The sequence below is a fragment of the Passer montanus genome, unplaced genomic scaffold (genome assembly GCF_014805655.1).
Source record: "Passer montanus isolate IOZ18808 unplaced genomic scaffold, ASM1480565v1 scaffold20, whole genome shotgun sequence".
Classification (NCBI taxonomy): Eukaryota; Metazoa; Chordata; class Aves; order Passeriformes; family Passeridae; genus Passer; species Passer montanus.
In genome coordinates this window covers 11,818,128-11,831,000 of record NW_024366592.1, presented here as the reverse complement: position 1 = coordinate 11,831,000, position 12,873 = coordinate 11,818,128, and the positions used below count along the sequence as shown (strand labels likewise).

The following is a 12,873-nucleotide window of genomic DNA, read 5'->3' as shown; positions in this document are numbered from 1 at the left end:
AAGAATTGAAAAACATTCATTTACTACTTCGTATTACTGCTTGTCTTTTCCAGCTTAAGCCAACTTTTATGTTATTATGTTATGCTTATGTCAGTGTGCCAGAGGGAGAGAAGCAGGAAGTTTGGCCAAAGGTAAATAAATTTGTTGAAACAAGCTCACCACTTCCCCCTTGCTTACCATCCATAAAATGGAACCAGACAACTGTTCAAACTGTTGGGATCCACTCCATCGTGATTTCACTGTTGCTAGACCAAAATCACCTATTTTTACTGTGAGGTCTTCATGAAGAAAAATATCTAAGGGGGGCAATGTTAAGGGAAAACAGGCAAGCAGTGCTGGCCCTGTCCTAAAAGAACAATGAACAGCTACAGATTTACAAGATGAACATGACAGTTTTAACCATTCAGCATCACTGAAGAAGGTTTCCACATGACGTAGGTTTTAAGCAGCCAGCATGGTGAATTATGGTATCTAAGGGTTATGTAAGTAATGACTGGGCCAGTGCTGAACAGACCATGGCCAGGTGGCTTTCATGAAGCGCCAAGTATGAGAAAAGCTGAAAATGTTCTGTGAGCCAATTCACAAAATCTTTCATTACAGGAAGAAACCAAAAGATGTAAAAAAATCTTTGTGATACCAACTAAAACTCCCTATGTTATTGCAACTGAATCAAAAGACATAGTAAGCATCTCCTATTTTGTTATTAGTGATATTACCCCTTCTCAGTGAAACTTCTGTTTGGCAAATATTCACACATTAACAGCCTTTCACATCAGTAAGTTAATTTCTGGCAGTAAAAAAAACAAAAAAAACCAGGAATGCTTTCACTTTCCAAAACTGCATCTCTGGGAAAGGATACTATTACTCTTGAGGTCTCTGTGGATGATTGACTTGGCATGCAAATAACTGAAAAGCAATATCACAGATTAGGTAGGTTAGATAATACTTCATCAATCAACAACTCAAAATTCACTGTACTACTGAAACAAATCCTGTTGACATTCAAACTGCACATTTATGCAGGCAGTAAAACTTCAGTTACCCATGACAGTTTCTGCAGCATTCACAGGAAAAAATAAAATAAAGCTTGGACTTCCAGCTCAAATCTGATGCTACTGCTGAATAACAATTATGCTCCAAATTCTGCTTTTCAATTCTAACTCAATATTCACAGTAAAAAGAACTTTACTTATTTTTTTCATGCAATTCTCTGCTGAAATTTCTGCCTCCCAGCCTTAATGGGGACTGTCAAGACTTTGTGAGCTAGTCACAACTTTAGATAAGGTGTTTCTAAATTGCAGGAGCTAAATGTGCTTCCCAATCTGAATGTGTACTTGGGTACATTGACTGCTTTTTAGTAGAGGAGTGGAAAAAAGATCCCCTGATTGCAGCCTGGATAAACAGATGGCAGGGAACACAGAGGAAAGTACTTGCCCCACAGCAGATACAGCCTGAATTAGTCTCCCATGGCTCTTTGTTTAGTCAATGAGATTGGCACAAAACTGCTGGAAAAGCCCCAATTTGTGTCTCTGCTTTGAATAGTGTTCACAAAACAGCTTCTGCATCTCCCCTACCTACAGATGGAACCTGGGGAGATGCACAGGCTAACAGAAGGCTAAGGCTGGTTGCTACAAACACCTCCACACCTCTTGACTGAAAATGTAATGGAATACTGAGTAGAAAAATGGCACAATGAACCGCAATCATCATAGTGGTTTTTCAGCTGAAGTGCAATTTCTCTGTTCTTACAGCAGTGTTCTGATTTTGACATACAATATTTGGCTGGTTTTGGTCAATTCTAACTCAATGGCCCTCTATGGGAGTAAGGATTATTTACAATCCTTAGAACAAAATAGGGATGTTCTCTTCAGATGTTGAAACATGTTATTCAGAGAGCTTGGATACTTTCACCAAATGCCTTAATGACTGAGACAGGACCCTGGGCTCAGCAAAGTGAGCAGAGAGCTGGCCTTATTTGCCAATGTCAGCCAAAGTGTGAAGGGGATAAGTAAACATTGCCCCACCGCTCATTTGCAGACAAGTAATTCAATACTTACTCCATGCCTTGTGCAGTCTGTCGTGCAATATCAATTAGCTTGATCATTTCAAATTTGGTCTCAATGATGTGTAGATGGTGATACAAACTGGACCCTTCACACCATTGTGTAACAATAGCCAACTGGGGTTTTGTTGAATAACCCATGAAAAGCAAGATATTCACATGTCGTGTTTTCCTGTTTACAAAAACATAAGAATCAGGAGGAAGTCAGATCAAGAAATCAGGAAAACCCAGGCAGATCTATCACAGTCTACATATATATTTCCAAACAGAAGGTGTTGGGTCAATCTCAACTTTTCCTATGATAACCTCTTGCTAGATTAATTTAATGAATTATTCTTGAAGTTAGCCTTGCTTATCATACTAACATGGAATAACTACTTTGGGATAACTGAAAAATGTCAGAGCTCTTTTATGTTTTCTTTTATTACAAAATTAACATGGGATGCCAGCATGTGAGACTTTGTCCTTGCAGCAATGTAAACTAGGACAGTTCTGTGCTATGTGACTGTGCCTTTTTCAGGTTCAAGAATTTATCAAGTGATGCTGAGAGTAACTGCTGAAGAAACAAAAAACAAGCAGTTTCTTACAAATCCTACCACAAAGCTAAGTAATGATGAATCCTAATTGAGAAAGCACAACTATAGGTAAATCTGCCTTGTCTGGTCAAAGGATAGAACAAATGATTTTGTATCAAAAAGGTTGGGCTTCATTGAAGTGACTACCAGCAGAAAGCTGGACCAAGATGTTTGATTTCATTCAGTTCTGTCAAAATTCTGTCAAGAAAATTAAGAGATACCCAAAATAGCACACCCCAGAAAGACTCTACTTTCACAACTATGAGCTTAGAGTTTTTGGAATTAACATTTTCCTAGGGTAAAAGGCTGACCATTCCCTTTCTCCTCATTGCTTATTTGGGATGTTTCCACAGCACAGGTTCCCAGCTCAACCCCTCAGGTTTCCAGGGACAAAAACCTTCTTGCTATTTTGTTTCTTAAAACACAATTATGCTCAACACTGCTCTAGATTGTATTTTGATGTAATGTTTCTTCAAAGCATATAGTCTATCATGTCATGCTGATGGATCTTTGTTCAAGAGCTGAACTCAAAACAAATACCTCCTCTGAGATACTAGAAGCAGTAGACATGAGAAAAGGAAATTACGAAATTACTTTATAAGAATTACATTAAAAAAAAACCTCAGAGAAATTAATGTTACTGAACAGAAACTATTAAACAACAGATAATATGGGCAGGACTATAGCTGAAAACCCAACCATCAGTCATGTTCTCCTTCAATTGCAAAATGTGAATAGAGGAAAGAAAGGCCTACAGCTCACACTTAGGCTTGACTGTGCCCTGGGGACAGTACATTGGCAAAAACTAGTTTTTGGACATATATGTATTGACAACATAGGTGTGCAGACAAACACATACAGTGGATATAAAGAAATATTTTAAAATGGTTATTTTCTCTGCCTGAAGTATCATCACGTAGGAGTGAAACCAATGTGTTCCAATGGAGATCTAAAAATTCAGTGATTAATGAAGCACAAATCTACACACATTATTTCATGCCATTAAACTATTCTTACCTGAGCACTCCTACTTCATTTTTGAAAGCCTGTAACTGTTGAGGTGTGGGTGCCGTAACATTCAACATTTTCACTGCCACATCACCTTTAAAACAGCAATTTTTAGTAAGTGCCATTGATACATATTCCTCTCTTGAGAGAATGTTGCAAAGGGCAGCAGAAATTTTGGGATACACTTTTTTTTAGCTTACATGAAGTAAATCATACAATTTTAAAGTAAGTCAATATTCAGAAAAATGTAGAAATACTATTCTTACTTTACTCTGAGAAATCATAGCCAGGCCAAAGCTATTAAAAATACACATTTCAAATCCTCATTCATCAAGATGCATATTTCTGCCTTTTTAATGTTTCATCTTTACCCTAATAATTTCTCAGTTCAGAACAACATGCAAGAGTTGCGTTTCTAAGCAATATGAAGTTCTTACATTAGTTATTTAGCACACTGCTTATTAATTTAAAACTCTTTATTTACTGCCCTTCACTGCAGTCTCCTCATTATGTCCACATCTCTCTTGCTGTGAGACGACCAGAACTGGACCCAGCATTCCAGGTGTGGCATTACCAGTGCTGAGGAGAAGGATTGCCTCCCTTAACCTTTAACCCCTAACCCTTGCCTCCCTTAACCAGCTGGCAATGCTTAGTGCAGCCCAGGAGGCCATCTCCCTCTCTGTGGCATAGGGACACTGCTGGCTCAGTCTGGTGCCCACCAGAGTCCCAGGTGTGTTTCTGGGAAGCTGCTGTCCAGCTGGGTGTGCCCTGGCAGGCACTGTGACCTCCTCAAGAACAGATGTTAGACATCATGGACACATACCATGCCACTTTCCTTTGTAGACTGTTCCAAATGATCCAGACCCTATCCTTTGTCCAACTGTGATCTGTCCATCTGGTATCTCCCAATCATCACTTGAATCCCGTCGACCAAGAGTTTTCTTTATATATGTGCAAAAACAATAAAAAGGAAGAACACAAGTGCATTAATGTCTCTGAAAACAGCTCCTTTGTTACAAATTTCTCACCATCAATAATGTCCTGAAAAAAATGTTCTTTTTCACATGTTGATTTTTGACTTCTAAACTTAGCCCTACACAAAACTTCAGGACACAGGTATGCCAAATTATTACCTGGCATGAAACATTTGCAACAGCTTTGTGCCAGTGTTAAAACCAGAAAATATTAAGAAAGGCTCACCAAAAAGAAAGTAGTACTTGATTTTAAATTGTTAGTCATAATACTAAACTGTGAATTTTTTAAAAAGTGGATGTTTTTATGTTTTCATGTATTGTTACATAAAAATTTGTTACACACATTTGTTACTTTCAAAGTTTATGAATCATAGTGGGAAAAGTTAAGCTGTTACATGAAGGGAAAGTAGCATTACAATATGAGTCACACTAGTAAAAGTGAGTTTAGTGAATTATTTAAATTATTTATATATCAGTCCCACAATTATTTATGGTTTTAAAGTGGGTTATCCCACTCTATTATTTATCAGTTTCAAGTCCTTGATCATTGCCATATTCATCTTCAAAATAATTTATAGAACTTGGATGAAAGAAAAGTGAGAGGAAGGTGGTTGTGTAATATTTCTACAAAAGAAAGCAGCTGATCTTTCCCTTACCATTCGATTTCTGTCTTCTGAGGATGAGGATGACTTCCTTTCCCGCTGGGGTCCTGGTGATTTCTGTAACGCTTTCACATTGGTTAGTGACCCGGGCAAAGAAGCGGGAGGTGTTGCAGACAAGCCTGCAGCCGAGCCTAAATTTCAGAAACAGGATAGTTTTATCTGTAAGAATCCACCTTACAAGAATGTATTGACATTAGGTGCAAGAACTGTGTTTAAGATGCAGTATCTCTAAACATCAATGTGAATGTTAAGAGAGAACAAACATATACAGGAATATTGTCCTAGTATTACATTAGTGCTCATGTCTCAGGAAGAGACCAATCTATACAAAGATTTCAGGAAGAGACAAATCTATAGCAAACATCCATGTATAGATAGTCTCCAGTCTCTTATTCATGAATTAACAAAAGGACAGTGTCTTTTTACGTAAGAAAAAATACTTTAAGATGTATTTTTAAAATGCCATCACTTTCTTTGAGAAGAACAGTAGCATTTTAGTTAGCACCATCTACCTCTGATATTTCTTGCAGCTAAGCTTTTAGGAACCCAACAAATAGCTGAACTCTTGTACTTTGGAATCAAAATAGACTAAATACAAATAATTGAAATGTTTTCTGGTTGAGTCTCCAAGTGCCACCTGAAAATCATTTGGCTGTTTTAAAGCTATCTGTTAGCAGAGAACTATTATTTAAAAATAAATATTAGACTTTAGAAAGGATTAAAAAAGCACAAGTACTTTAGTTAGCTATTTGAAGCATACTCTAGGAAACCTAGAAAGAACAGTATGCCGGTAGCCTGTAGGTTATCTAAACAAATCTATGCAGGAAAATGTTACTAAGAGAGCTGTTTCAGAGCCCCAGTGGCCCTCTTCAAATAGAGCACTTCACCTAGACACTGCTTTTTAAAATACATCACAATTATTCCTAACAAGGTTATGCTGACCCTTCCAATGCAAAGGATATAAAATAGGGTCAACTGTTAATTAAATTCAAGCTGCTTTGCTAAACAATGTGTGTCATTGAATAAGATCTCTAACATTCCACTGCCTTCTCTCACATCAGTGCTCTGGGAAGTGGTGGAAGACAATACTCCTCATATTCTCTTAGAAGCTCCCCTCTTAAGCAAAAAGTGTCTCCTAATGGCAACTAGGACTTGGTGACTTTTTAAACTGCTGCTTAAGTTCAGTCACTCAGTGCATATTAATTTATCAGACTATATGTATCCATCACTGGACTCACAAACTAAAATCTATACGCTTGGAGTGGATACACAAAGTCACATACCAACAGATACAGATGCTGTGTAAACTGCATCTGTAAACTGTCCCACATATTAAAGCAACAATAATGATGTATATTGTGCATCCTAACTATATTTATAAGTAGCTGGAAGCCAGTAACCTGAAGGATGGACTTATGTTCATGCTACGGCCACAACATTGTCATTTATTTATTATATGATTCATCTGAAATCAAACATACATAGAATCAAATGTATGATGTTCCAGGAACATGAGCAACTTTCTAAAAGTTTACTGGGTTACAGATTTCTTCTTCAATAGTAAAGATCTGGGATGCATTTTCTTTGAGGTAACCAAAATCTCCTATTTAAATTTTAATACCACAATATGGGAACACTAGCACAATATTCACCCTTCACCAAAAGTGCTTCCAGCACATGGCAGAACACTGTAGTTAATCTGTTCATAATAATACCAGATGGCCTGTTTTCAAGTTATTAGAGTAGAATACTTCAGATAATGCTGGATTTAAGTCAATAGCTTGGACTCTGAAGCAGTACGTAACATATTTCATTCTGCAGCCAGTTTGCTTGTTGGGAACACCAGTCTTCTTGCAAAGACTTCTGGAAGATCTTTACAAGTTCAAAAGATGAACTGTTCTTGATATATTCTGAAACAAGAGTCTTTGAAACAGCCAAGATGGTAGCATTTGAAAACCACACTACATGCACTGAACTAACCATTTCTACATGTATTATGTAGAGACACAAGTATGAACATTTCATGCTATTACTCAGTAGTTGGTTTCTCCAGCATACGAAATCCCACAGAGTTTTTTTGGGATTTTGTGCAATACAACAGATCCATTGACAGCTCAAGGCCTAAATTACCCCCACGGCCAATGACATGAAAATCTAGAGTGTCTTATTTTACATAGCATGGGACAAAAATAATGTTTCAGTCAAATTTACTAACTAAATAAAAACTACTAAAACCATCCAGAGCCCCGATGTGGTGTCACTAGCACACTGTCAAAATGAAGTATTTGTTGAAAGCTGACATGACACATTACTTGAAAAGCTTGAGACCTAACAAGATATCAATGGAAATGTTTGTAATTCGCATTTGATTTCCTACATCATTTTTCAAAACAGAGAATTTTAAATACAGAAAACTGTTATAGCACTGAACTGACTTAAACTGAACAGTCAAGGAAATTCTAAGTTAAGGACATAATTTTATATTTAAAATCACTGCAATGCAATCCAGTTTCCTTGTTTTAGAAAGATTAGGTTAAGGTTCACAGAAAAACCTCAACTATGAAATTCCTTGCTTTTGGAGATTTAAGTCAGACTTCATTTATAATCATTTTCAAGCGTGTAAAGGTGAAAGTGAGTATGTGTGAAAAGCACATTCAAAGCATTCCAGCCAGGCCAAGCAAAAAACAGAGGTGTTTTGATAAACTCACACACTTACATACACACGGTGTGAGGGTGAGGCACAAACAGCATCTGTGGTTTTACTTATTTTGTTTGGGTGAAAACAAGAAAGAAGAGCCCAACTACCTCTGAACACTGGGCCAGGCTCAAAATCAAACACTATTTCACTGGGGACAGAATGAAGGAGGGGACTGGGAGTCCGGGATTGGTATTTCCGAAGACAGCGCATCAGCTGGTTCAAAGGGGCTGTTAGAGAGAAAGAGACGGGCAGGCAGAGACAGAAAGACAGACACATAGAAGAAATGAAAGAAGTCATGGGAAATAACTAGGATGCTTTGACTCCTAATTATAGATTTCTTCCGTACTTCGAAGGAAAAAAAGTCAATTCCCAAGACCACTCTTTCAGGACTGGAAATAGCCAATTGTTTTCAGATGCCAAGCAGACGGTTTATGATCAAAAGTTAAAACCAACATGATCGCACAACATTTAAATGTTGGACAAAATGGGCAAAACTCTGGAGAGCCATACCTATCGACACATACAAAAACAGCTAAAACTGGCAATTTGCAATTAGTAGCTTGCAGGGCTAAAGGAAATGTCTTTCTTTAAAGTGTCTGTTGCTGGCATTATTAAAGTCAGCTCCATCAAACACAACACATCCTACCAAATACCTGATTTGCATGGGAGAAACAAAGTGAGTGAAAGTCTAGAGTACAAAACCTTTAAGATCAGGAAAGGGTGCAAAAGTATGGTAATTCAGACCCATACTTATGGCTGAAGCAAGTTATAATCAGTTGAAGACAATTGTGTTACTGATTTGGTGTTGGAAAAACTGTCATATGTCCACCCTACTTAGTACTTCTCTGTTCTCAATATGTCTGCTTTATTCTTATATTCATAGGAATAAATACAGCACATAAGAAACCGTTTTCAGGACCTTGACAACCAGTGGGAGAAGTGACTTAAGAGGCCCGTGCACAACACCTGAAGAAAAATAAACCCTCTGGCACTAATTCTGATTTAACTGTGAATTAAGGCAGTGAGTTACTGAAGGAAACATAAAAAGGCCTGGCTTTAGTGTAAGATCCTAATAATCTGCTTCCAAGAGTAGCACAGGCATGCAGTACAGCAAAGCAGCAACTTCAGCAGGGGTAGAGGGGGAGAAGAACTGGAGTATTTCAAGCTGCTTTAGGATGCAGCAGTTCCTATGGAAGGCCCATCTACCACAATGGTTTTAATTCAAAATCCCTGTTGTTTCCATGTGTGAAAAGGTAACAACAGGCATAAAAATCTTTGGGAAGTTGTAGTGTATCTGTGTGCAGCCATGTGAGTGAATAAGTGTGTGTGTGGGTGGGTGGGTGAGAGAAAGAGTAAAAAAGTAATTTTAAAACTAAAAAAAACTAGATACTACTTCAAAACTTTTTCTCCTTCCGTCTCCCCCACTCCCAGAATGACCAGCAAATGACTCAAATCTTTGTGAAACAAATACTAAGTTCATGGACAAGCAAATGTAAATTCACTTTTTTGTTCTAGTCATATTTTGCATTGTGGCTGTGTTTTGTAGAAGGAAGTAGGGTAATGGGAAGGGACAAAACAGTTGTGTAATTAAAAGTAACACAGTAGTTAGTTTAAATGCTACTTACCTGCCTCTCCTCGTAAACTCTGGTCTCTAATCAAGTCCTATAAAAAAATTTAAAAGCTGTGCTTAATTTAGGTATTAACACTTACATTCTGGAATCAATTGAGACTGATAAGTTTGTGAATTCATAGTGTCATATGTTGCCCATTAAATAAAAGTGGTTTCCTACCCTGACTTACTAATAGCAATGACTCAACTACTATACTTCTCAAAATTAAGTTGCTTTAAAACAGCATCTCTTTGCAGTAAAGTGAAATGTACACTACCCAAAAGAGAAGCTGACAAGAAAATATTGATTTAAAAACACAGCTGTCAGTAGCAGAAATGGTTTGAATCGTCATATCAGAACCTGGGACATCAATTTTCTGTACTGAAGTACATGAGTCAAATGACTCCTGCTTTGTTTTTTCTCGTAACAATACACCTGATTTGCATAGCCAAGCACACTGCTCTTCTCAGAAATGACTAACTGCAGAAGGCTTTCTTCACTTGCAATCCTCTGTGAGCTGAAACTATCTTTTGCAACATGTCCAGACTAAAACCAAACTACACTTACGATTTTATAAACAGAAGGAGAAAATTCTAGCAGTTTGCTTCTGAATGTCCATTTTTATAATAAAGCTTTTTTTATTCCCTTCTTGTTCCATAATTATATTTGTTTCCTTACACACCTGTGCTTTGCCAAAAGTACTAGCTATGCCTCAGCTGTACCACTGCCACATACCACATACCAATATCTACATAGCCACACTCTTAAAATTAACATTTCACTTTTCCCTCAGCTCACATGCAAAACTGATTTTGTGCCTCAGTATCCAGGCAGATTTCAAGACTGCTCACCCAACAAATGACTAATTTCTAGACAGCAGATTTAAGGATAAAATATGAACTGTGTATGTTAGCAAAGTTAGCAAAAGGCAACATCTTGAAAGGTCCTAACTGTCCTTATGCTAATACCAACCATCATTATTAGTTATATTAGTTACACCACCCAGAGATTTCAAAATTGTGGGAAAAAACCTTAATGTAGCAGTTTCTGAACATTCTAAAGGAATGCTCAGAACAACAAAAACCAGGCTCTTAAACTCTTAAGGAACTATCAGAATATGGGAACTCAGCTTAATTTAATTATTTCGTTTCCTTCAATGCCAAAATTATTACATGGAATACAAATACTAAAAAGTCTTTATCTTGCATAACAATGTGTTTAACACAGAATGACAAATACTAAAAAGTCTTTATCTTGCATAACAAACACAGAATAGTTTGCAAGAGTGGTTACTGGCTACAGCTAACAGCATAAGCTGTGCAACTGAAGGCAGAAAAAAGGCAGTTTTTTGGGGCAGAATGTTTCTTTGAAAAATTAAAAGGACAGAACTATCAAAAGGCAGTTCTGCTTTCAGAGAATGGATTATATTCCTACAGCTCTCAATGGCAAAAAGAATCTATTAAAAAAAAGAAAAATGAATGATCTTTGAAGATTCTGGCAGATCATTGAAGATTATTTTAGAAACACAGTGTACATTGTGTACACAATGAACTCAACACACTGGCATTCACAAGGAACACATCACATCTACTATTCCTGATCTAATGGTCAGTAATACTCACATCAATATTGACTGGCTCGATTGTATTGATGTGAACGTTGGGAGCTGAAGAGGATCGGTCGCGTTGCCCAAATTGATTCCGATGGTCTTCATCTGCTGGTCGGAGGGGCTGTGGGATTGGAATGGATTTTGAAGGAGAAGGACTAGGGAGAATTGGTGGTCTGAGAAACAAAGTCAAGGAAAAAGAGGATTTAGGTCTACAAATGGCTTCAAACACTGCATAGTGGGTGTGGTAAGTCCTTTTCAACTATAATAATACATAACAAAAAAAACTGATCTAAAGCCCTGAATAAAAACAATTAATAATGAACAGTCTCTACTCCCCTATGATCAATTCCAACAACTCTCTATTGCATCAACTACCTGATCACATGGCTGTGAAGTGTTCAGAGTTAAAACAATGAAAACTCTACCCTACAATGCCAAACTAGTAATAATAAATTCTGATCTGAAAAAGTCCTGCTGCCCAACATGCATTGCAGATAGCAAGATACTCTGCAGTTTCCTCACCTCTGAGTCAATGCAATACACTCATTTTAATAGTAACCAACTGAGAACTAAAAATGCTTAACATCTCATATTAATGTTACAGTCAGAAAATGTCATAAAACAAAATGTACGGATGGGATTATTTTTCACCAAAGAAAAAGTAAAAACTACATCTGGTCATTCAACCTAATTGATTAATAATTATGTATTATTGATACTAAAAACAACATGGCCAATGTATCATTGATACTAAAAATAAACACATCACCCTTTAACCTCAGCCTTTAAGAAACAATTTTGAATAGCACATTTCAAGTGTTATTTACAGTGCCACAATGCAATAGGTTTGACTGAAAAGGTAAGTCTTCAGAATACACAAACAAGCTTCCTGAAGAAATGCAAACACTGTCAGTCATAAAGGTAGATAAAGCCTTTAATTATGGCATAATGAGTTGGATATTCAAAAGACAAAACTACTAAATACTTGGGTTTTTTGTTTGTAAAAAGGCAGAAAGTAACTTCTTTGGTTATCCATTAATTTTGTTAAAGTGCAATAAACTGGCCATTATCTCTTACCCTAGTCAAGGTCAGTCACTGCTAAGCCTAATGATTCAATCTAATGGATGTAAGGCAAAAGGCTAATGAAAACATTTGCCACCTCTGTCAAAGAAAACTTTATGGTAAAATATACACGGTATCTGACAACAAGGTTTTTAAGAGCTGGTTTCTTTTTCTAAGTTATAACTTTTTCTAAGTTATATATTTAAGAGCTGGTTTCTTTTTCTAAGTTATATAAAGGAGTGGAGTCCTCCAGCTGTTCAACGACTCATGGATTAATTGTCAAGCCCACAAAGGCAACGTCCACAGGGAGAAGCCTCAGAAACAAAATCTACAGCAGCATATAGCAGCCATAGGTCCTGATGCCACCTCTTGTAAGCAATGCTCCTTGGCCTCTTCAAAAACCTTTGGGGAAACAAACATTTTCAACAGGACATCTTGGCATTTTTTCAGAAAGAGGTCTGTTTTATAGCCTACTATCCTACCTTTCATTGAAAAATTTATCCAGTTTGGCACTGATCCCAGAAATCAGTGCTATTTGTATCCTAAATACCTGTCATCTTTTCCTTCCTGGCCAACAATCTCACAATTGAAAATGGCAAAACAAAGCACTCAT

At 37.1% G+C, this 12,873-nt stretch overlaps 1 protein-coding gene across 2 annotated transcripts in view; it reads right to left on the bottom strand.

Moving 5' to 3' along the window:
• Positions 1 to 12,873, bottom strand: part of BRAF (B-Raf proto-oncogene, serine/threonine kinase) — a 65,285-nt gene that overhangs the window by 16,772 nt on the left and 35,640 nt on the right. The window contains exons 7-15 of one of the 2 annotated variants that reach the window (XM_039708345.1): positions 11,212 to 11,371; positions 9,605 to 9,641; positions 8,087 to 8,206; positions 5,276 to 5,412; positions 4,469 to 4,586; positions 3,655 to 3,739; positions 2,058 to 2,234; positions 860 to 906; positions 178 to 296 (exon numbers count right to left, since the gene is read on the bottom strand). In XM_039708345.1, coding sequence (XP_039564279.1) covers positions 178 to 296; positions 860 to 906; positions 2,058 to 2,234; positions 3,655 to 3,739; positions 4,469 to 4,586; positions 5,276 to 5,412; positions 8,087 to 8,206; positions 9,605 to 9,641; positions 11,212 to 11,371 — 1,000 coding nt within the window. The remainder of the gene's footprint in view (positions 1 to 177; positions 297 to 859; positions 907 to 2,057; positions 2,235 to 3,654; positions 3,740 to 4,468; positions 4,587 to 5,275; positions 5,413 to 8,086; positions 8,207 to 9,604; positions 9,642 to 11,211; positions 11,372 to 12,873) is intronic. The other variant, XM_039708344.1, reaches the window with a different exon arrangement.